This window comes from Neophocaena asiaeorientalis, unplaced genomic scaffold (assembly GCF_003031525.2).
Source record: "Neophocaena asiaeorientalis asiaeorientalis breed wild unplaced genomic scaffold, Neophocaena_asiaeorientalis_V1.1 scaffold70, whole genome shotgun sequence".
In the NCBI taxonomy this organism is placed as follows: domain Eukaryota; kingdom Metazoa; phylum Chordata; class Mammalia; order Artiodactyla; family Phocoenidae; genus Neophocaena; species Neophocaena asiaeorientalis.
In genome coordinates this window covers 859,836-884,967 of record NW_020175410.1, presented here as the reverse complement: position 1 = coordinate 884,967, position 25,132 = coordinate 859,836, and the positions used below count along the sequence as shown (strand labels likewise).

Genomic DNA, 25,132 nt, shown 5'->3' with positions numbered 1-25,132 from the left:
AGTTGAGCATTTCCATTAAATGTGTGTATGTGCTGTGGGGCAGGTAGCAGACAGAGGGCAGAGAAACAAGAGGTCCTAGGGCATCAAAGGGTGAGAAACAGAGGCAGAATGAATTGTGGGAGCTGACGCCAACCTCTACTACCTGAAACCTTGCCATTTTCCCCACTACAAGATATAGAAATGAAGCACCAAGGAAATCATGCCCAAACAGATTTCTGGAAGACTTTGCCTTCAGCTGGAACAGATAGAAGGAGACGGTCTATTGGATCCAAAGCAAGAAGATCAAGGAGTGGAGTAATGAAACTCTCAATTAGGGTTTGCAGACTTCAAGTTCAGGGAGCATTCAGCCACTCTGTCAGCCTCCTTAGGCAAGCAGGAGTTTTCCCTAAACACGGACGGCTCAAGTGACTCCTTTCGTGGGAACACTAAACAAAGCTTCTCTGGGTAAGTCACTGCAAGGAGTCCTGGAGAGATTTGGCAGCAGCTTTAGGCTTCATAGGGAGCTGGCAGAGGCAGCAGAGAAATGAGGTCGCACAGTGTAGGAAAAATCTCCTGACAGAGGCAAGGATTCAAGATTAGAGAACAGATACAAGTGGCAAGAAAGAGTGGTGTTGATGAAAGGAATTGATGATGAAGAAATGAATAGGGGTAGGGCAAGCATGCCCAATGTGCTGATCTGGTGGTGAGAGTCACCATGACAGGTTGGGAACCTAAAAAATGCAGAAAGCAAGAAAAGAATGAGAAAAAAACAATGTAGGGGTGGGGAAGAAATTAGGGGGAGAAAGGAAAAGCAAGCAAGCATGAAAGTGGATACTGAGGGTCTTACCTGGTGGCACAGTGGTTAAGAATCCACCTGCCAATGCAGGGGACACAGGTTCGATACCTGGTCTGGGAAGATCCCACGTGCCATGTAGCAACTAAGCCGATATACCACAACTACTGAGCCTGTACTCTAGAGCCCATGAGCCACAACTGCTGAGCCTACATGCCACGACTACTGAAGCCAGTGTGCTCTCGGGCCCACGTGCCACAACTACTGAGACTGCGTGCTGCAGCTGCTGAAGCCCACACACCTAGAGCCCGTGCTCCGCAACAAGACAAGCCACCACAGTGAGAAGCCTGCGCACCACAACAGGGTAGCCCCCGCTGGCTGCAGCTAGAGAAAGCCCGCATAGTGGTTAAGAATCCACCTGCCAATGCAGGGGACACAGGTTCGATACCTGGTCTGGGAAGATCCCACGTGCCATGTAGCAACTAAGCCGATATACCACAACTACTGAGCCTGTACTCTAGAGCCCATGAGCCACAACTGCTGAGCCTACATGCCACGACTACTGAAGCCAGTGTGCTCTCGGGCCCACGTGCCACAACTACTGAGACTGCGTGCTGCAGCTGCTGAAGCCCACACACCTAGAGCCCGTGCTCCGCAACAAGACAAGCCACCACAATGAGAAGCCTGCGCACCACAACAAAGAGTAGCCCCCGCTGGCTGCAGCTAGAGAAAGCCCGCGTGCAGCAACCAACACCCAAACGCAGCCAAAAATAATAATTAAAAGAAAAAAAAAGAAAGAAAAAGTGGATACTGAACCAGCCTAGAGAATCTTTATACATCTTTAAGGTATAACACATTTACCCCAACATACCATGGAAGAATAATATCGAGGTAGAATATCATGGTTAACTCAGATTACCTTCTTCTTAACATGTGCCGTATTTATTAGACATTCAACTGTTTGGATTTTTTCTCATAAATAAACAATATTCTTTGCCTAAATAAATTGTAATGTAGCTCTCATCTACTGTTCAAGAAGAATAAATATAGAAGCAATTTTGCTAGAAGTTTATTTTTATTACTTGCTCAAGTATTGGTTTCTGTTTCAAAGTATGTCACAAGCCATCTCCTATTTCTTCCCTGCCCAGGCTCACCGTGCACTTTGAAGGTGGCTGCCCCAACAAAGGAGATGGATCTCTCCAGCCTACTTGTACCAATGTGTGTGCCATTTCCTCCTGCCCTCTCACCTTTGCTCTTCCCCAATTCCATTCCACTGTTTCCTAGTCTTTGATACTTTAGGCTTTGCCTCTCCATTATTCGACTCAACAATATGATTCTATTTACCTGGCTTTGACTTTTAAATATTTGCTAGCCTAGGAGTAGCTTTTCATGCTCTGGCTAGAGTGGAAGAGAGAAGGAGAAGCTGGCACAAATAATAGAATACTGGCAGCCTTCAGGTGTGTCTAAGTTCAGCTTTGATGGATGCCAAGAATAGCATTTATAGCATGTGAATCCTTGCTGGGAGGCCCTGCAAAACTAGGCTTCATTCTCCTCTCTTTCCTCCTGCTGTTGGTTACCTTGGTTTCCCGCCTTCACTTGATCTAGCACTAATGTCTAAAAGAGTGATTCTCAACTTCAACTGCATGTTAGAGTCAACTAGGGGACTTTAGCAAATACTGATGCCAAGGTCCTAGCCTCCGTGATTTCATTGCAATCAGCCTGGGGTGCTGGTTGGGCTCTGGGATCTTTCAGATCTCCTCACGTAATGTTATCATAGAGCCAATGATAAAAAACACTGCCCTAGAAACATACCCCAGAGTTCTGGTTGCCTAAGTGATTCCAATCTGACCAATCCCTATTTATTTAAGTTGGGGAGGAAAGGGGATTGAATATATGATAACTGAAGTATCATTTACTAATAAAGTAATAATTCTGAAAATGATAGAGCCAATCCAAGTGTATCAATATGCATTGGAATGCTGTAGCATTACCTTAGGCCACTAAAATAAATTAACATGTCATCTAGACTAAATGCAAGGAAGATGTTCATGTTGCACTTGGTGCAATGTGGCGTATAGGAAGAATGAAACCAGAAATATGTGGTATTCATAATAGACAGTCAAAGCCAGATACAATTCAAGGGGTTTACGGAGTGTATGAGGAGAAGGTGCCAAGCACTTAAGAGAAAATGAACCAGAGCTGCAGCCATGGGACGTGGACCAATGGTTAGGAAAAGGAAAATAGAAAAGGCAACAGGAGACATTTACTAGTTGATTCCAGTTAATTCCAGTGGAAGGAACACTGTACAAAGCCTGGTCAATATTTGCCAAATTGTGCTGTGCAAGTATAACCTGACACCTGATTGCTCACAGGTCCTAATAAAAATGCTTCGTTTTGTTTTCTTTTAAACACATTGTATTAGTCTGTATAAGCTGACCTATGCTGCAGTAACAAATAATGTCTCCCCTACAAAATCTCAAAGGATCAATACCACAAAATGTCTCAGTCACACACCATGTCCATTAGGAGGAGGTAGAAGTCATTCAGGAGCCCAGACGGATGAAGCAGCCACCTTCACAGATGTTGCCATCCTCATGTCAGACCAAAAGAAATGTCATGGAAAATCTTGCACTGGCATTTAAATGCTCCCATTCAGAAGTGACCCAAATTATTTCTATTTATAACTCACTGGCTATAACTAGTCACCTGGCCCCATGCAATGAGAAGGGATCAAGGAAGTGTAATCTAACCATGTGCTGAGAAGAGCAGAGGACCAGAAATATGACAAGCAGTTCAAATGGTACCACCATCTTCATGGTGAAACAGTCAACCTTTTCTTGTTTTTCTTGTTTCTCATGGAAACAGCTATGCATAAAGATATGTCATGTTATATAACTCAGTTGTACCCACTAAAATGTAATGAGGGAAAGAAATTTTGTTTTTATCTGATGTGTCCCTAGGGCCTAAAACAGTTCCTGTAACATGAGAGAGTTTAAACAAATATTTTTGGATAAATAAAACTCTTGTGAGAAGTAAGAATAGGCAGAGAGAGAGAGCTAAGAGTAATGTTATCATTTATCAGAGTGACTATCACTAACTTGCTATTAATTATTTCAAAATCACCAAGAAATTTCCACAGTCAAATGATTCACCAACTGTATTGAAATGATTCTGTCACCACTTTACTAAATTGCTTCAGAAGCCTTACCCCAATTAAGATCAAGTACAAATCCCATCATAGACTATGCCCAACACCACATATTTAACCACAAATAGCCAAGTCAGTCTTTAAAAAAATTTTTTTAAAGAGGATGGGCAAAGAGATGGCCTTGTCCTCTGAGACACTGATCTCAACAAATAGAATAACATTTCATACTCCTGCACCTGCATGGGAAGTCAATCATTTATATTGATCTGGATTTTCCCTAAATTAATCTATAAATTTAGTGCAAACCATTCAAAATTCTAGTCAGGCTTTTTCCTCCATAAAATATTTCCATTTTAATTTCATCAAGTTCCTAACTTCCATAAGTCACCAAATTTCACCCAAAATGCCTTTGACATTTGCAAAACAGCTGGATTGGTTTAGGAGAATGCTTAAGACCACTGAAACTCTCTGGCGAATTTGCTAAGAAATAAAACCATATGAGGATAACCATCCTGTCATCTTGGGAGAAGCCCTGGGGCCCTGTCCTCTCCCACTCTGGGGCCACCCGCGGAGTGTAGCAATGGAGACTCTAAGCATGGGGTCGTTCCCCCTTTCCCAGACCCCGGATTCTCCCAACCTTGCTCTGGACCTTATGACCAGTTAGACGGAGCTGCCTAGAGAAGCCAGGCTGAGACTTCCCTCTGATCCTGGGCCCAGGGTCTCGGATGCGTGGGGACAGAATCTGACCATTTTACAGTTTGAGTCCAACAGGGAAGCCCAACGTTACTCATATGGTGACAAGTAACATCATATGGTGACTGGTATGAAAGTAGAAGAAGCCATCACGACAGGAGGGGTTCAAGCCTCCTGGCCTTACCCAGATGGCTCTGCGTTCTGGATGGTGGTCTTTACTCACAGTCAGAAAGAAAATGTGGCCTCTCAAATGGAGTGATACAAGGTTCAAAGGTAGCTGACAGGCAGATTAACCCTGGCCACTCACCAAATCAGGACAAGAACTGAGTCTCATTCCTGTGTTCACCCCCAGTATCAGCTGCCTTCCTGAAACATGGTGGAGGTTCCTGAACTTCCCCTGAAGGGAGTTAAACAGAAAGCAGGTCAGGATGTTCTGAGTAGACCGTTCATGACAAAGGGCTGGTTAACCACAGCAGAGGTTCCGAAAGGGACTTTTGTTTCTCTTACACACCTTTGAGCTTTTCTGTCTAGTGAGGGACCAACCATGGGCTTGAGCTCTGTCCAGCATTTATTTACCTGGCATTGGCTGCTGGTCACGGCGTGTCTTTTAACACTGAAAAGGTGAGGGACCCAGGAGAGTACACCTGGCCCAGGTATGCCTGATATCACCCTGGAGTTGGTCTGGGCAGCTGGCCTCCCGGCATGGAGCTGAGAGAGGGGAGCCCCCAGTTTCTGGCCTGTGGGATCCACCCCACTCATTGGGTAGCATGGACCTCCTAGGTGTTCCTGTCTCTCAGGTGGCCTGCTTGACCTTTCCTTTCTGAGCTGTGTTGACTCACCTCTATCCCCTGAGATTCCTCATTTCATAACCCAAATTCTGCTGTCCTCTCGTACTCCAAATTCATATCCCAATTCTGCTCTCCCAGAATGACACTGTGGACACTTTGCCTAGAATCCTTCCAGTCCTGCTTGGGGCATTTATAGGTTTATACAAACACTCGCTTTATAATCTGTAGATGGTCCTGATTCAGTTTTTACAGCAAACATTGTGTGATAAACTAAACATCTTTCCTCATTGGTAAATGTAACTCTATTGTATCATTCTTTTCAGCTGTTTAATTTCCACAGGACAGATGATTCATAAATCCTTTCCCCTCTCTGGTTATTTCTTAATTTTCTTCTAGTAAAGATAATACCACAGCCATGTATTTTTTCCTCAGGTGAGCACACACTAGGAACTATAAGGGCAAGGGAGCCAGGCTGCATGGGGTGGGTCCTGCCTGTCCCTCTTACAGCTGTGTGACCCTGGATCAGTTACTTAACTCACTGTGCCTCAGTCTTCACATCTGTAAAATGAGCCTGCTGTGGAAATCGTGCAGGTAATATAGCAACATAAAAGGTTTATTGCCACTCTAAGTTCCCTTCTAGTGACAAGAATGATGAAATTATGGTCAGGACCGATCATAAGTACCATCACATTAACTCTTAAAAGTCAACTGCTGTGTTTTAAATTCATTTCTGGCAAAACAGGGTCAGATTCTTATTTTTATATTTCCAATTGACAAATACCACTACATAGTTTTAAAAGTTAAAATGTCATTTGAAATTGCTATTCTCTGTTTCTGTAACTTGAGATACTGCTGATGAGATGGGGGAATAGTTATATATATTTTTTAATTTGTGAAAACCACATTTGTTAACTGTAGGTACTATAGCAACAGTGTGCATGTACCATCAAAGCTTTCTAGTCTGACCACTCCCATTTATTTTTTCCTGCAAGTGGAAAAATCTCATAGCTTTTTTTTTTTTACTTTGTACATTGCTGTTTTCCATATCAACTTGCTTCTTTAAATAGACTGCTATAAAAATTACATCTGAGCAAGGTTTTAACTCTTGTTGGAACAGACTGTTGCTGGGTAAGCAGTCTCAGTGGCGTGACAGAGCACACGGGTGTCAGAGCCTGGGCTGGGTGAAGAACCCGTCGATGCATGGAGTGGGCCCATACTGAGGATTCAGAGCCTCTGCTCATTGTCGGAGAAGCCCCACGGGGTGGTAGGTGGGTGCAGTATCAGAGTTCAGGCCAGGGAAGAAGCATGTCCTTGTGGAAGGAGGAGCCCAGTGGGTGATGTAGGAGTTCAGCAATGATTGACTGTCTACCAATGATAGCAATACCACTCCCCTTGCCAATGTTTAGGAGGGCATGTGATGCCATTCTGGCCCAGGATACCTGAAGGGAAGCATTCAGGGAAAGAAAGACTCCCTAAAAGGTTTTCACTCTTGGAAGGTGAAAATGGAAAGTCGCCCCTCTTATTTCTCTCAATAGTGGCATGTCAAACTGTGAAACCTGGAACTGCTACTGCTGACCTGTGTTGGGGGGAGGCAACCTGAAAAGAAAGTTGCCTTAGAGGAGTGTAGCCTTTAAAACCACCAGAGTTCTGGAGCCCCATTCCTGACTGTATGGAGCCCAGAACTGATTTCCTTTGGACTTCTTGTTAGGGAGGCAAGGCATTTCTTTACTGTTGAAACAAGTAGAGCCTAGTGTCCTGATACTATAATGAAAGACATCCTCACTGATAACTACACCTTTCCTCCAAGGTTAGCACCTATCACTGCCAACGAGTCTGCTAGTGGCTCTGCGCACGACAAACCAGAAGGACTTGGAAGCAACAACCAGGATCATTTATAGATAAACAATATAAGATCCAGGGCTTAGAAGCTGCCCTGGGAAAAAGCCACAGCCAGACTTTATGATTTTCCAATGGGTCTCATGTGGATCTCCAGACAAGAGCCTTGGGGTCATTCCACCAGTTAAATGAAGCTTCTTAAATGTTCCTAATTAATACAAAGTGTGAACTTGTTATGTTACCATAGCTACCTACAGTTTAGGTGTGAGCCATATCTAAGTTACAAAATAAAGTTAATAAAAAATAGTTTATTCAAACAAGAATCGTACAAGAAAAAATGTGTCAAGAGGGAACAAAATAGCTGTAGGGTGAGAAGTTAAGATATGGAAGCTAGACTTTCTTAGCAAAGAAACTGTCAAGTTTACCAATCCAATAATATTCTTGGTAACTTCTCTTGTCAAAGGACTTCTGATGGAATTCCTGAACTTATACAGAAAACAGAACCAAAAAATAGCAAGAGATCATATCAAAGAACTGAATAATTTTGATAGTAGAAGTCACTTTCAGCATTGGCCACACCAAGATAAACAGTTATGGGAGTGCACTTGTAATACTTTGAGTCATTAATTTGTAAATGACAAGGATCGGAAGTAAGGGATTTTCTTCACCCCAAAGACATCCTAGTTGCTAAAGCTATGATACAAAATATAACAAAAGTCAACAAAAGGAAGTTGAAAAGGAATGTATGTAATCACACCAAAGGCAGGATGCATGACATTTTCCACCAACTAACATTACTATAGGTAGATGGATTAACTACTTATACAATCTGACTTAGAAAATATAGAAAAGATTATTTAAAATAATGTCATATAAAGGGCTTGGTTGACTTCCTTTGTCGAATGGTATTCACACTTTAGTGACAGTATTTAAAAAGTTGATTAGTAAAGGTAGGAATGCAGTAAAATATTTTTAGACCACCTACATTTAGCATACATTAAATTACACAACACATTCTTTTTAGTAAATGCTCTTTTTATAACATTCATTCCAGTTACTGATAGAAACTGCAAACAGGGTTATGATATTTAACTAATTCACAAAATGCAGCTGTACTTCAAACTCTTGGCAGCTGTCCAATAGTTTTAATGTAAATTTATATATAGAGAGGGAGAGAACAGGAATTATTTCAAATTTTTCTTATTAGTTCCTAATTTGGGGGACGGGTGGGGCAGGGAGATCAATAGACGCAAACTCTGGGCAAGTGTTGCAATAAAAATTAGAGTCAGTGTCGGCAGGATGTAGATCCAAGAAACAACAGGTATATGTGAAAATGCCATGATATTATGCGGTACACACTCAAGATAACATTACCACATCAACTAACTTGGTCACACTCTTGATTTAACCTAGAGAAATCTAATGCAAACCAGCTTAAACCAAAAAGAAAGTATACGTTGACCCACGTAACCAAACTGCAGTGGAAGGACGCATGGAGCAAGCTAGAACCAAGAACTCAAATGCCATTAGACTTGATCTTCTCTTGCTCTGTGTGTTAGTTTTATTTTCCTCTACTGTAGCTCCAGTTTCTGTATGGAAAGAAACATGGCTGATGGCAGTCTCTAGGCTCATACAGTAATAGCTTAAAGATAGTGAAAAGATTCTAGAGAAGGATTCTGATTGGCCTGGCTTGTGTGATTGACCAATAATTGTGGCTAGAGTTGTGAGGTCTGGATAAGCTTAAATCCCCACCTTTAGACCAAAAACTGTGTAAAGTTTTGCAAAGCAAAGGAAACTACAAACAAGATGAAAAGACAACCCTCAGAATGAGAGAAAATATTTGCAAACGGATCAATGGACAAAGGATTAATCTCCAAAATATATAAACAGCTCATGCAGCTCAATATTAAAAGAACAAACAGAGAACGGGGGGGCGATGGGGGACAGCACCACACCTGCTGTGACTGGATACACTTCGGGTGCTGCATTCATACAAAGCACCTGGCCAAAACCCAGGTGGTGCCATGGGGGATAGCACCATCCATATTTAGAGAGGAACCTCTACTCTCAGTAAGAACACTGGTGCCCCCAAGTCAGGACACCCCTCTGACTTAGAGGAGGCAGCATTGTGTTTGGAGGCTCCTGGTCAGGGCAGCTGTGCCTGTGCTCATCTGAGTCTGGCAGCCTCATAACCTGCCCAGGACTTCATGGGAGCCATCAGCTAATTCCTTTCTTCTATGAAGAAACTCAACAAATGAAGAGCAGATCTTATTCTGCAAACTGTGAGCTTTGCAATGGACTTTGCATCACTAGAAAGTGGCTCAGCCCCTTTAAGTGAAACTTAACCTCCTCTCTTCCTACATCAAGCCGGAGGACCACACCTCAGGGGTGTGCAGGAGTGTGTGTGTGTTTGTGTTGGAGGGTGAGGAGCATATGAGCCCAGTTCAGAAATTACACCAGACTTGAGAAGTTCCGGTTACGAGAATGGAAGAGAGCTGCATGTATCATCCACTGTGTCATCCCTCGCTTGACTGTTAACTTGGCCGACCCAAGCTCCTGGCCAGTTTTCCCTAGACTTGGAAATGTCAGGATGCCCACAGCTGTTTTCAGATGCGTCCTCTCCCCCTATGCATTTGCCTCAATGGTCCCTTCTCTTTCCCAGATTTATGTACATATATATATATATATATATATATATATATGTGTGTGTGTGTGTGTGTGTATGTATATATGTCAAGAAAATCTTTTTCATATTAAAACAAAAAAACCACATTATCTCCATTTCTGAGTGTCAGGAATCTGGGTGTGCCTCAACTAGGTGACTCTGGCTGAGTCTCCCACAAGGCTGCAGGGCTGTGGCCATCTCAAGGCTCCTTTGGGGGGACCTACTTCCAAGCTGGCTCACATGACCATTGCAGGCTTCAGGTCCCCTCTGACTGTTGGCCAGAGACATCAGTACCTTGCCATATGGGCCTCCCCATAGGTCAGCTCACAACACGGCAGCTGGTTTACCAGAGTGGGCCAGAGAACAAGAGAGGGTGCCCCAGACAGAAGCCACAGTCTTTTTGTAAGCTGCTCTCAGAAGTGATTGATAGCCCATCCTTCTGCTGTATTCCATTCATTAGAAGTGAGACCAAAGTCCAGCCCACTTGCAAGGAGAGAGGATTAATAATACAGGATATGAAAACCAGTGGGGATCACTGGGGACATTGTACAGTTTGCCTGCTATATGTGTGTGTGTGTGCATGTGTACATGTATATGAGTATATACATACATGCACGCACACACATGTGTTTATATGTGTATGCACACATATATACACACATATGTACAAACGTATACATACCCACACATTTATATAGAGAGAGAATTTATGCTTGAAATGCCTGATTGTTACATCATATGTGTGAAAAAATTCAGCATTCTTAACAGCACTAACAAGACTTCTCTGCTAGCTCAAGATAAACCATCAATAACTCATCAAGCCTAAACTGAGCAAAGTGAGGGAAGGCTTAGTAATTTCAATGACATCACACAATGAAGTCCTATAATGGAAACTAATATTTGTGACTTGTATGACTTTTCCACCCAGTACCACCTCTAATTTCAGGCAAGGGGGCTTCTGACCTAGGCTCTGTGACTTAGAGGGCCCTGCTCAGTTCTTCCACTGGACTCTTTCCCTACCACTCCCACCCACTCCACTGTGGGAAAAGTGGATGAACCCACCTGGAGTTCTTGTCCCCTCATCTTTTTCACAGTGTATACCTAGGACCCTGATGGACATGTGATTCCCTAGGTGCAAGGGATAGTCAAAGGATAGCTATTTGGTGAGATAGAGCTTAGACATGGGGTTCTTGGGAGAAGATGTGAAATCACACTGAAGCAAACTCAGGTTTGGAATTGAAAATTTATTATTTGGTTAAGCTGGGGTTCTGTCTAGAGGTTCGTAGCTTTCCCAGACAGTATAGTATGTTTCCAAACCTGAAACACTTCCTGTTCCTATACAGGGAGGCATTTAGAGGATCGTGTGTGAATTTTGAGAGAAAACAGGTATGTAAGGATGAAGTGGAAATGGCTGCTTTCCTGAGAGTTTAAGAACTATTACATGTGGGCAATATTCCTTTAGAACCCCGATAACTAAGCATGCCATAAGGATGAGGAGAGACTGATACTTCCTCCATTAGCTCACAATCCACCACCATTCTGATAACTCAAAAAATGCAACACTTAGAGCATCGGAGGATAGCATCCTGGGCATGGACCCTGGAGATCAGTGAAGGGGTATTTTTGGAGATAGATGAAGTTTATTTAAGCAGTCTAAAGGGCAACAGGCATTAGCCAGGGAGAAGAGAGCAAAGGAAGACAGCTTTGCAGGATGCTACAAGATGACTTGAGGCAACTCGCTGTTGACTTCAGGAAATATCTGGAAAATTCTTTACAGATCTAGCTTGTAAAGCTTCAGTCACTGGCATTTGCATGGTAAAAGTTAAGCAATTAATATGAAACAACAATTCACAGAAAAAATAAAAATGACCAATAAACATTTGAAAAGACACAACTTCCCTAAATAAATACAAATGAAAACATTGAGATAAAATTTTACTCTAATTAGATTGGCAAATTTCAACAAGATTGATATCATCCTACAAAGAAAAGGACACTCATGTATGATTCATTAATATCATCAAGGGATTTCAGCTAATGGAATATTAACCCAAGCGCACAAAAGCATTTAATACAGCATTGTTTATCATAGCAAAAAACTGGACAATGTAAATGTCCATCAATAGAGTAATTAGTAAATAAACCATAAAATACGTTGCGGTGGAACATGATGCAACAATTTAATTCAGTAGCTGACTTTAAAAGATGGAGGTTCATGAGACGGTAAGGAGAAATATAAAAGCTGAAAAACACATTACATGGATGCATTCCATTAAAAAACAACAAGAACAAAACCAAAAACCTGCACAAGCAGAAGAAAAAGCTAGCCAGCCGCAGTGTGACAGATGCTGGCAGAAAATAGAGACTTTTGGGTCAGAGACTAAGGACAGTTTATTACTCACAGTAACAGCATAGCCAGAGTTTGGATATTTGCACTAATTCCCTTAGCCACAATTCCTAGTCCAGGTGATGTGGCCACATACAGTGGCTTGTGTTATAGGAGAGGAACTCTGAGCTTAGGGAACCCAAATCTTTTATATTGGGTAGTAAGCCCGCCTGACCTTATCGTTATTATAAAGGAGGGAGACATGATCTTTATGATGCTGCACAGTAACAAACAAAACACCCACCCTTTGCTCTGGAGGTAGACACTGTCTCTATCTCCCAAGGCTGTTCACTGTACAAATATCCTTTACAATGCTTTACAATGTGGTCCTGAACAGAGGCAGTCAGTGCCTGTTCTCATAAGATGTGCAGTAACGTGAAAGACTCATGTAGAATTCCAAGAATTCCCAACGTTCTATTGTACTTTTCATTTTGGAAAATCTGGAAACACACAGAATACTGTAGCTGTCAATTAAAATGGTATGTTATTTTACCTAAAGGTGTAACAGTGAAAATGTTGATGCTCTGGTCATTATATATCATAAAAAGATATATCTTTTTATACATATAAGAATGTGATTTGATTGTAACTGATATATGACTCATTCTATGCTTATTCTACACAGTAGAAATGGGTGATAATGATTATTTTATTTCATAAATATTTTTTACTCACGTAGAAAAATAACATCCAGACTGGAATTATTCAAGACAAAATTAAGAAGAGAATTAAAAAAAAATTATTTAGCTTTAATGATAGCCATTACATGCATAATTTTTTCTTACACTTTTTTTTTTTAACTAGAAAATTGTTCTTGAAAAACAATTACATGTCAACAACGCCATAAGAATCTTTTACTCTGTGAACAATACATACTACCTGTCTGGGAGAGTGTAATTAAATAATGGATTTTTTGAGCTAAACTTCCAACTCCTTCATTTTACCGTTGAAGACACTGAGGCTCAGAGCCATTAAGTGCCTTGAAGGTGGCCAACAACTAGTTAACGTCAGAGCTGAGACTAAATCCCACATGCCCTGACTTGGAGTGCAAGGCTCTTTTTTCTTATCCAAATCCACATACGTGGTATGATACAGCTTTCAAACTGGGTTATGCATACGCCTGCAGGCAATGGCAGCATGCCAGGGAGGTAAAGCCACAGGGTAAACACAGGGTGTCTTGCTTCAATGTAAATATTACTCAAAGATTTGAGAGGGGTTAGGGGGAGCCACTTTATTTTTATATTAAAACAAGATTGATTATAAAGGAGAATGTACATTTTACATAAATTTTTAAAATTTCAGGCTGGATTGCTCAGCTATAATCCCACCAAATGGAGGTAAAAGTTCTCTCTGCTCACTCTGCTAGGGATACTTCTTTTGTAAATCAGCAATGTGAGGACGTCTAGGGAGAACCTTTTATCCAAGAAGTGTCTTCACTAACGCCCAGCTTTCACATTCCATTTTAAATTTCCATTATTTTATTCCTTGTGATCACTTAAATTGTAAATTTTTCTTGAAGAGGGAACACATGAAGACCTTATAATAAATGAGTTTCTGAGTTCCTTTCCTAAGAACAGAGCTGTTCTTTTTAAAATTTATTTTCCTCTTCTTAATCGGTATAAGGTAAAAAGATTAAAAAATTAATCAACAATATAATCTTTAAATGTGATTCTAATAGAAATTAACTTGTTAGTAGTTTACTTCTGTAAGATGCTCTCTGAAAGTATTTGTTTTTAATTGAACTGTTATAGCTTTATTTCTTTTCCGATTTGGATTCCTTTTATTTCCTTTTCTTCTCTGATTGCTTGCATATGGTTCTAAAACTGACCTTTGTGTAATGTACAAAATTGACCAAGTAGTATGCATTTCCATTTTTCCATGTAGAATATTCATGAATGATATCTGAAATGTTGTAACACATATTAACAGCAAATGTGGGAGACAAGAGGCTAGTAAATTATTTTATACCTTTTCTCAGTGGACCATTCTTCTCATCTGATTTTTATTTCTGGGATAAAAGCTATTTAAACAATAGTTTTCAGATGATTACTCTCTCAGTGATAACTGGGAAGACTTTTACCCACCCACCTACCCCAAAAGGCTCAAATAATTTTTAGAAGTACTAAAAATAGTGTGTTTGATTTGAGGAATAATGATATTACATAGTTTCAAAGTATCTCCCCACAAGAAACCTATACATTACAAAGATAAAATAGTAACTTTACTATTTGACTGGAGAAACGTGGCAGGTATGACCTTAATTGAATAATCAAATGTAATACTACCAGTAACGGGATTAATTGACAGCAACTGCCTCTGAAGTGATGCACTGAAAAGCACTCAACATCACCTCTGCAGTATCCCAGCAAAAAGTCCATAACCTGGATCTAGTCACGAGGAGACATCAAACCCAAACTGAGAGCCGTGCTACAAAATAACTGGCTTGTACTCCTAAAAATTGTCAAGGTCATGAAATATAAAGACAGACTCAAAAACTGCTCCAGATTAAAGGAAACTAAAGAGAGACAAGATGAAATGCAATGCATGATCTTGGATTTTTTTTTTTTTTTTGCTACCAAGTACATTATTGAAATAATCAGAGAGATATGAATAAGTTCTGTAGATTATATAATAGTATTATAGCAATATTAATTTCTGATTTCAATAATGGACTGTTTTTAAAAGAGAATTCCTTGCTTTTGGGGAAACACACTGAAGAATTTAGGGGTAAAAAGGCAATATATCCACAAATTACTTTTAAATGAGAGAGAGAGAGCAAGAAAAAAAAATGTAGTACTATATTTACATTTGGAATCTTGGTGATGGGTATTCAGGAATTTTTGTATTATTCTTGCAGCTTTTCTGCAATCCTGAAATTATGTCAAAGTAAAATATTTCTTTTTTTCAAAAAAAAAGTGTGTTTGATTTCTTCACTGAGACTTTTTTAAACGCCCTATTCCAATACCAGCATTTTTTAATGCAAGTAGCTTGATGCATTTCAAAAAATTACATTTAATTCCTAGATTTCAAGTTCAAATTTGGAGCCAAGAAACCAACCCATTCAGTTGAATCAACATTTATTAAATGCAGTGTGTTAGGTCCTGGCAAAAAACAGTGATGGCACAGACAGAATCCCGCCTCCGAAGTTTCCCAAACTAGAGGAGAACCAAACTCATAAATAAGATCATAAGATAGTCTTGAAGTCTTCAAGATTGGAGGAGACTGGCCAAATAGTGACTCAACTTAGCAAAATAAACCTTAATGCAATGTTTTTAGAAAATCAAAATTAATGCAAGACATACATGACGAACAAAATGTCAAATTTTCAAATAAAGAGAGGATCAGCAGTATTGATTGTTTTTTCCTTTTGCCTTAAGCTCCACTAGGACTCTGTTAGGCACTGCTTCACCCCTACCCTCCGGGACGGCCAGTGTTTTCCAGACCCATCTAATTTTCAGAAACGTAAAATTTCTGATATTTAGATCTCAATAAAATTATTATTACTCGGTGACTGCAGTTGGGGTCCTCTGACACACTCATGGTCTCTGGCATATGCTGTCTTTCCGGCATGTATGGCACGCAGTACCCGGCGCAGGGGAAACACTAGTGTATCTGAGGTACGACGCGGGGTGTTGCAGGGTCACACGCGCGAACGTCACAGAAGTCAGGATTTGGCTTCGGATCTTCCCTACTTTGGATTGGCTGTTAGTCAACAAGGTTCTGGTAACTGTTGGCAACCGTCAGAACAATCAGCCGCAGGCCAGGCTGGGTTGATCATAGGTGCTGCTGAGTCCCCCTGTGTCCTGATGACTGGGTACCTCGAACATCTGCCCTGTGCCTTCCAACACACGACAAGCCAAGCGAAGGCGGCAGATGCCGCCCTGGAAATCAGCCGTAGAGTAAGCATCGCCCCGTTCCCCAGATCACGGAGCATTTCGGGGCGGGGGCAGGGGCGGGGGCGGTGAGGAGGGGGCCTGTCAGATGCGCTAGTCTTCTGGAAGCCACCCCTGGGATCCAGGGTGGAGGGATGGAGCAACGGCGGACCTCAGCCAAACCCTCCACTGGGGCTAGAGGCCTGTAATCACCTGGGTGGGGGTTGGGGACTGCCCCTGATCCACACTAACTGATATATACTGACTTTTTCCCACTTAATATCTCCTGAATATATAATTATGGCAGTTTAGAGATTAGGTAATAAGGCCATAAATTTGGAGTCTTGACTCTCCAAAGGAGATATATATATACACATATATATAACACTGAAATGTTTCCCTAAAGTGCAGATCGACACACCGGGGAGGAAAAGTTCTTTGAGGGACAATACAAGCAGAGTTGAGGGCAGTTAAGATAATGGCTAAAAGAATATTTGAGTGGAAAAAAAATGTCAAAATTGTGTTATGCCACTTAGGACCTAGCAAGGTGTTCTTGAGTTCTCACACTTGTCTAGAAAGGCTGGGGGCTATGATGATTAATCAAGGCTGAAAGTTCTGTAATGAACTGAAAACTTCACACTAAATCTGAACTAACTTGTGGTGCCTGTGTATTGCATGTAGGTATAGGAATTTATCTATCATTAGTTTTTAATACAGTCTTGATTCTTCTAGGATTTAATAATCCCACAATTTTCAAACATTCTTCTCCTTTATCCAGATTCCAAGGCATCTGCCGTGGAAGAAGTTGCTTTTATTCTTTCCATGCTAGAACTGTCTACACCGAAGTTCTGTGTTGGATTGTTTTTATTTTCCTGTTTTGTCAATCCCTTAATTTGAAAGCTAACATTTCGTCCTCATCAGGTTGCTGAAATTTTTTTTTTTTTTTTTTTTGCGGTACGCGAGCCTCTCACTGTTGTGGCCTCTCCCGTCGCGGAGCACAGGCTCCGGACGCGCAGGCTCAGCGGCCATGGCTCACGGGCCCAGCCGCTCTGCGGCATGTGGGATCTTCCCGGACCGGGGCATGAACCCGTGTCCCCTGCATTGGCAGGTGGACTCTCAACCACTGCGCCACCAGGGAAACCCCTGAATACCTTTTCTGAGTGGTATCCTCTACCACCCTATGCAACACTGCAGATTCAAATTCTACCTTCTTGAAATCCTCCCTCTCAGCTCCCACTGTCTTTTTGTTTCTCTTCCTCACTTTATAAAAATCCCCGTCTTTCTCCTTTTCCATCTTGCTTCTCTCCTCCTCTTTCTAAATATAGACACTTCACGATGATCTTACCTGGGTCCCGCTCTCTCCTCTGTGCTGGCCGACTGGCCAGTCTGTACACACCCACCCTGGAATCTCTGGTGAGATCCGTTCTCCCACTTGCAGCTTCCTGGTGGATGGCTTGACTTGTATGTTCCACCAGTGCCTCAGTTTCAGCATTTCTCAACTGCAAGCATCTTCCCTCCCAGTCACCTGTCTCATCATCATGTCATCACACAATCATCATCACCTGTGACTTCCCTTGCCCTTATTCTCTGCCTCTAGTTACTTGCCAGTTCCCATCAGTTCTCTTTGTACATCACACGTCATATCTGTTCCCTGCTTATTCTCCCTTGCTACTGTCCTGGGGCAGGCTCATCAGCTCTTGACTTGATTTTCCAGAGGCAGCCTTGCTTCCTATCTGGAGTTCTGTCTGCACCCCAGGCCATCATATATGGTGCTGCTACAGTCATCTTCCTGAGATTTAGCTTTGTCACATCTTTTTCTCCAGTTTGAAAATCCTATAATACTTCTCTATTGCCCCAGAATTGAGTGCGGTGATGAATTACCCAATAGTTATTAAGCCCATTCTTTTACAGCCCGACAAAACAAGGGCACAAAAAAAGGAGGAAAAATGATTTTGAAATAACTTGATATTGCATATTACTTAAAAGCATTGATGTAGTTGTCATGGGAAAAATCAGAACTTTATTGGAATTCCTTACACTGATTTTACCGTGCAGTTAGTATATATATTTCATGTATATGTATATATATCTCGTATAAAATTAAATTAAATTTAAATTTCAGATTACATAAAATATGTGATTTTAGGTTAGCATTCTTAGGACCTATAAAAGTTTTGTTTGAGCAGTAGGTGCACACTTCTGAGCCTAAATTTCAAAGTTAGCACAAATAATATGACCCTAATCCACCTTTTAAAATTGATTCCTCACAATTGCCTTCCCTGTGCCTTTCCCTGCAGCCAAAGGCTGTACAACCCTAACGCCTCACACGTTCTTCCCCTGCTTTTTCTCCTTTGTGTACTTACTCTCCTGTGTCTAAAATGCCCATCCATCGATATCTGTGTCTCAGTTCTCCTCACTGTTTCAGACCCAGCCCAATTGTCAGTGCTGCCCTAAAATCCTCTCAAAGTTCCCAGGGTTGACAGTATTTTCTTCTTCCTCTGAATTCACCAGAGCATATTTTCCTTTTCTCTTAGCCCTTAATATTTGCAACCTTCTTTTGCAACATTGTGTATACTTCCTTCTCTTACTAATAGTTTAGTCATAGAGAGTAGGCACCTTTCCTGATTCATTGCTACATTTACTAGCTAGTCTCAGACTAAACTAGTCATAGCCTGAACTAAGACAAAGTAGTTTGTGGTTCAATAAATAGCTGAATGATCTGTTTGGACCTACGACTTAAAAAATGTTCATATTAAAGAGTGCTGTTGTGTGCAGCTGTTGTGAAAAATAGTATCGCAATTCCTTAAAAAACTAAATATACAATTACCATGTGATCCAGCAATTCCACTTCTGAATATATACTCAAACCAAGTGTAAGCAGGGACTCAGATATTTGTATACCCATGTTCATAGCAACATTATTCACAAAAGCCAAAAAGTGGAAACAACCCAAGTGTCCATTGATAGTTAAGTGGAAAAACAAAATGTGGTATATACATACAATGGAATATTATTCAGCCTTAAAAAGGAAGGAAATCCTGGCGTACATCACAACATAGATGATTCTTGGAGACATTATGCTAAGGGAAATAAGCCAGTCACAAAAAGACAAATACTGCCTGACTCCATTTATTTGAGGTACTTAGGGTAGTCAAATTTATAGATTGAAAGTAGAAGGGTGGGTGTCAGCAACAGGGGAAGAAATGAGGAGTTAGTGTATAATGGGTACGGAGTTTCATTTGAGGAAGATGAAAAACTTCTGAAAATGGATGGTGGTAATGGCTGAGCAGCAATGTGAGTGCACTTAATGCTACAAAACTGTACAGTTATAACAGTAAATTCTATATTATGTATATTTTACCACAAAAAAAAAATAGTCCAGGGCAAGAATTCCTGCGCTTCTTTAGATGAAAGGAATATGCTGCTAGTGAAGTTGTTTGTTGTTTGGGAACTGGAACTGCTCCACCACGGATTCACTGAAAGTTGAAACTTCTTGGCACGTTTTTGGGTTCTTTGGCATTTTGACACTTTCTTGTTACCAGATTCGTATGAAGTTTTCAGTTGGAAGGAAACATGCCATGATAAAGAGCTGTGTAAATAAATAATTAATTACATCAGTGATTCACATATTATGACGATAGTTTCAATTTTCCTTTTCATGTTTCTATTTTCAAAATTTGATTTAAATCCTAAAATACTCATTCCATGGCTAAAATGTTCAAAATGTGTATTAATTTCTGATTACTAAGTTAATATGTGTTTATCATAAAATATTCAAACATTATTGAAAAGTGGATTGCTTTAAAAGTGACAATCCCTCATGATCTCAAGTGATAACTTGTTAATAATTTGGAGTGTGTGCGTTTTGTGTGCATATAAATATCATTGGTAACAAAACTGCCTATGACATTTTAACTTAAAAATATATTTTGGATATCTTTATAGCTCTAGATATCCATCTGTCTACATTTTTAAGCTACTGCACAGCGTTCTATTGAGAAGTTACATTTCTTTTTTTTCGGCACGCGGGCCTCCCACTGCTGTGGTTTCTCCCGTTGCGGAGCACAGGCTCCGGACGCGCAGGCTCAGCGGCCATGGCTCAGGGGCCCAGCCGCTCCGCGGCATGTGGGATCCTCCCGGACCGCGGCACGAACCCGTGTCCCCTGCATCGGCAGGCGGACTCTCAACCACTGCGCCACCAGGGAAGCCCAGAAAGAAGTTACATTTTAATTTAACCCATATTCCAATTAATGGGGCATATTTCACAACTACAATGTATGTATGAGATGAGCAGTGGTATTCACATTTTGCATGTGTGTGTATGTACTGGTGTATTTCTGAGTGCTAGATGTGAAATTGTGGGAGTAAGTTAAAAGCAAGTTTGTAATTTTAATAGATAGCTGCAAAATTTTAATTCTAATTTGACCAGGCTTTAACATTCCAAACACTTTGGTGAAATTGAGATTGACTGTGTACAGTAGAAGCTGATGGTTTGGATGTTAAATTAAAATTCCCAGATGTGGTTGCCTAAGACTGATCTATTGGGTTTTTCTAAGCCCCAGATTCAGCTCACTTACCATGGACACAAAAATACCCTGATGGAAATGCCTACACCTGAGCCAATAAATTCTCTAAGCCCCAAGATTCAGGTTGTGTAGCAGGGTCGCAAAGGAAGTTTGGGATATATATTAGCAGCTGCTCTCCATCCCTGGGGTATCTGCCTTTTTCACTTCTTCAGATATTTGTTCATCCCATTAAATCTAGCTCTTCTAATGTCCTCTACTAAATAATAAAACCATTGTCAAAATTTCATAAATCCCTTACTGACATTACTACCTCACCACCCACAACAAATCCCAGCTGAAATTTGGTGATTGTTTTGACTCTGGTAATTACAATGTTTGTCAGATTCCAGAAGTGCAATGATTATACTTTCCACTTTTGTTGTATCTTGTTAGCTTAACTCCCTCATTGACAAATTATAGATGGGCTTTAATTTTTCCATATCATCTTAGGCCATGTGGCCTATACATGTTATTCTGTAGTTTAGTAAAGGACCTCAAGAAGAAAGAGCAAAGCAGTTAAATAGCTGTTGTTGGATGTGTGTTTTCCAAAAATAACCTATGGGAATAAAATCGCTACTTCTCCACCAAAAATTCCCATTGTGCAAGTGTGTCAGTAACTCTTGAAACATGAATACACTGTTTCTTTGCAGAGAAAAGAAAACATTTATTCATTCATTCATTCGTCTGACATGTATTGAGAATTTACAGGGTGCCAAGCCCCTACATGATAATGTACATTATACTCTACTCCCTCCACCTCCAACCTTGATACTGTGTCTTCTTCAAATATGGAAAACCTACCAAATGTCAGTCCTTCACACTTGAAGGTATATTTACAGATATTTAAAGACCAGATTACTCTTCCTCACAGAGAATCGAATACTTGGTTTTGGTGTATATGTACACATACACATTTTTTCTCTTGATTAAAATTTGTTTACACATCTGTGCCCGAGATTAAGGATAATGAAATTCAACCACAAAAATGATTAAGTAATGTATAATTGTAGCGTTGGAATTTATCAGTTTAGAGTAGTTGCCTCCATATTCACCTTTCTTTTGATCTTCTTGTAGACATTATTGTTATTGACTGTAAATGTCTCAGTATTTTTGCTCAGTGGAATGTGGCTTGACAGATTAATTATATGTTATCAGGCAGTTGAAGATCAACTAAAGATATGTGGCCACAAGAAGGATGCTGATGTCTTTGAGCTGTTTCTTTCTCAAAAGTAAGTGTGCTTTATATGTGAAATAGAAGAGCGTCATGTTATGTTTCATAGATTCAAATGTTCTCTTCCATTGTTTTCCCCTTCTGTGGATAGGCAAGTAGCACACGCTCGTTGGCATCCACAGTCTCTATTGGAGATGCAGGATCCTGAAGTGGATAAAAACAAAGATTATGGAGTCAGGCTGAGTTTGAATCCCAGTTCTATCTCTTCCAGCTGGGTGACCGTGGGTGGGTCATAAGCCTCTCTGTTAGGGTTGTCAGGTTTAGCCAATAAAAATATAGAACATCCAGTTACATGTGAATTTCAGAGAAACAAATGAATATAATTTTTTTAGTATAAGTATGTCCCACACTGCATTGGGACATTTGTTGTTTCTTTGAAGTTCACATATAACTGTGTATCCTGTGTTTTATCTGGCAAACCTACTGCCTGCATATAACAGTGCTATCTGCTTCACAGGGTTGTTGTGAAGATTAGGTGAGTTAGTAGAAGGTAGAGAAGGGTCTGGTACACAGTAAGTACTCAATCAGCATTAGTACAGTTAATGTTACTACTACTATTAGAGAATAATGGCTCATTATACCACTATACTATAATAATAACCCCTGTTATACTATAATCTCTACCTAACAACCTTTATACTAATTTTACTGGTAAGTATGAAACTTCTCCCTTATATAACTTCTTTATATCGATTTCTTTGATTCCACTCCAACTCCCCAAGGTGGCAGACAGCAAAGTTGGGTTCTTCTTCTACAGAGAAATCACGGTGCCTGAGATAGAACCCAGGTGGAAGAGGAAGTATGTGTTCCGTTAGATGCTGACAGCACAGGTTTTACTAGCCCACAAGTGACACCTGTGTAGTCACAGTTAGCATTTTCATCATAATGACCGTATTCCTACTCTTCTTTCCCTTCTTCATACTTTTTGATCTCTGTGAATTCCATGTATTATTTTTAAAGAGACTTAACGTATTTCTACATGTACGTAATATTCGGAACTTAGCTGCTTTTTGAAGAAAATGTCCTACTTTATCAATGAAGTTAATCACTTTATCTCTAGTGATTTGAGGAAATCCTTTATTAATAAACATATTTCTTTTGTTTTATATTAATATGTTTTAGTTTATTAGTGTGGTGAATAATATTTAAAATAATATTTATTTCTGTAATGGCCCTGAATCTCTTGGTAGTAAGGGAATATATAGCTGACAAATATAAGATTTTTTAAAATATACATCTTAGAATGGAACAAGTATGTGGGTAATTCTGACAAACTTAAGGTCATGCTTTGAACCTTCCTATAGATCAGTTGGTTTTATAATAACAATAAATATTTTTCTTGTCTTCAAAAGATTGCATCTCTAAGCCTTTCATGATTTTAAAAACTGTACACACTTGATCACTAAGATAAGTAGATAACAATAAGAAAAGCTTTAAAACACTAGAAAAAAATAGAAATATTGATCTTCTGACAGTGGTAATTGGTGGTCTTCTCAATTAAAGGACAATACGTTTTGAATCCTAAGAATACTAAGTCATCATTTAATCCATTTGGGTACAAGAAATGTTTCACTGTCCAGATGCCAATAAACTGGGTAAACTGGGTTATTTGCCTAAGTCTTTGTTGCCCTTGGAAAATATCCTATCAGTGTTTCCTTGAGAAATCATGCAGCACATATACTGTAACAACAGAGCTGACGTATTATTGTCAGCCTGAGTCATTGCCAGCATTAGTAGTAGAATTTCCTATCATTGTCTTCCATTGGCCTCACCTTAAAATGTAACAGCTCATTATTGATTTAGGATGGGTTTATACGCAGAATAAACCCTTCTGACTTGAGTTAAATTCCCCTCAACAGTAAGCCACTTTATTACATTATCTAATAGCAGAAAGTTCAGCACCAGTACTACTAATACAAGAAAATTAATGACACTTATTTGACACAGTTGATATTTTTAAGCATTAATGTATTAAAATAACTTTCCTGGGAATTCTTGGAGAGATACTCTAAGTGGAGCTTGAGTTTCTCTGCTACCATGTAGTGATTGCTTTATTTTTCTTAGGAAATATTGAAGCTAACATAATATCATTGTTGTCCAATGCAATAGTTTAAATGTGTCAGGGTCCAAATTCCCCTCCCAGAAATTGGCTACACATCTACAGTGAAAGAGGAGAATGCATTTTGTGTGTAAATCTATTACAAGTTGCTTTGAAGAAGCCTAGAATATTTTGTTGTGCCAGGGAAGTGCTCGAAGACTAACGGTACATGTCAAAAGGACAAGGTGGGCTGCTTGAAAAGTCTTTTGTTTGGGATAATTTGAGAATAAAAAAAAAAAAGTACGAAAAGATTAAGAAAAAACTACTCAAATGAGAAAGGTGGAGATGAGAAGGAATGAGAGAAATAAAGGGGAGGGGAAGATCTTTTTTACGGAATACCAGCTAATAAATGTAAAAAGAATGAGAGCATTAGAAAAATTACCATTTCATAATACCAAATCTACTGATTCAGGTAAAGGTTATTAATCAAAGCTAAAGCCATTAAATACTTATTGGGGACCACTAATCTGTTCTCTGCAGATTGGCGGTTACCAGAGGGGAGAGGGATTTGGAGGTGGGGCATGATATAGGTGAACAGGATCAAGAGGTACAAACTTCCAGTTGTAAAATAAGTCTTGGGGATGTAATGTACAGCATGACCACATGCCGTGGAGGCTGCAGAGCCTGTGCTCCGCAACGGGAGAGGCCACAACAGTGAGAGGCCCGTGTACCGCAAAAAAAAAAAATGAATAAATAAGAAAGTAAATGTTAAAGTCAACAAAGAAGAGAAGGTGACTATTCTAAATTTTAGAAGACTAAGGGGTTATACTAACTGAAAATGCAATGCATGAATGTTGATGGGATTCTGGGTTTAAACAAAGAAAAAATCTATAAAAGAAATGTAGGAGCAAGAGGAACAATCTGAATATGAATAGTAGTGTATTAGATGATATCATTGAATTCAATTTTAATTTTCCTAAGAGTGATAATGGTATGGGGGTTATGCAGGACAGCGTCCTTATTTGAGGGATGCGTGTGCCGAAGTATTTACGAATCAGAGTCTGCAACTTATTTTCAAATGATTCACCAAGAAAATTATCAACCCACAAATAGATATATTGTATATATAGATAAGAGA

General features: G+C 40.0%; 1 protein-coding gene across 1 annotated transcript in view; it reads left to right on the top strand.

Moving 5' to 3' along the window:
• Positions 1–16,026: 16,026 nt before the first annotated feature.
• LRRC72 (leucine rich repeat containing 72) overlaps positions 16,027–25,132 on the top strand; it is a 36,183-nt gene continuing 27,077 nt past the window's right edge. Inside the window, exons 1-2 of the mRNA XM_024767162.1 lie at positions 16,027–16,187; positions 21,881–21,954. Coding sequence (XP_024622930.1) covers positions 16,095–16,187; positions 21,881–21,954 — 167 coding nt within the window. The 5' untranslated portion in view covers positions 16,027–16,094. The remainder of the gene's footprint in view (positions 16,188–21,880; positions 21,955–25,132) is intronic.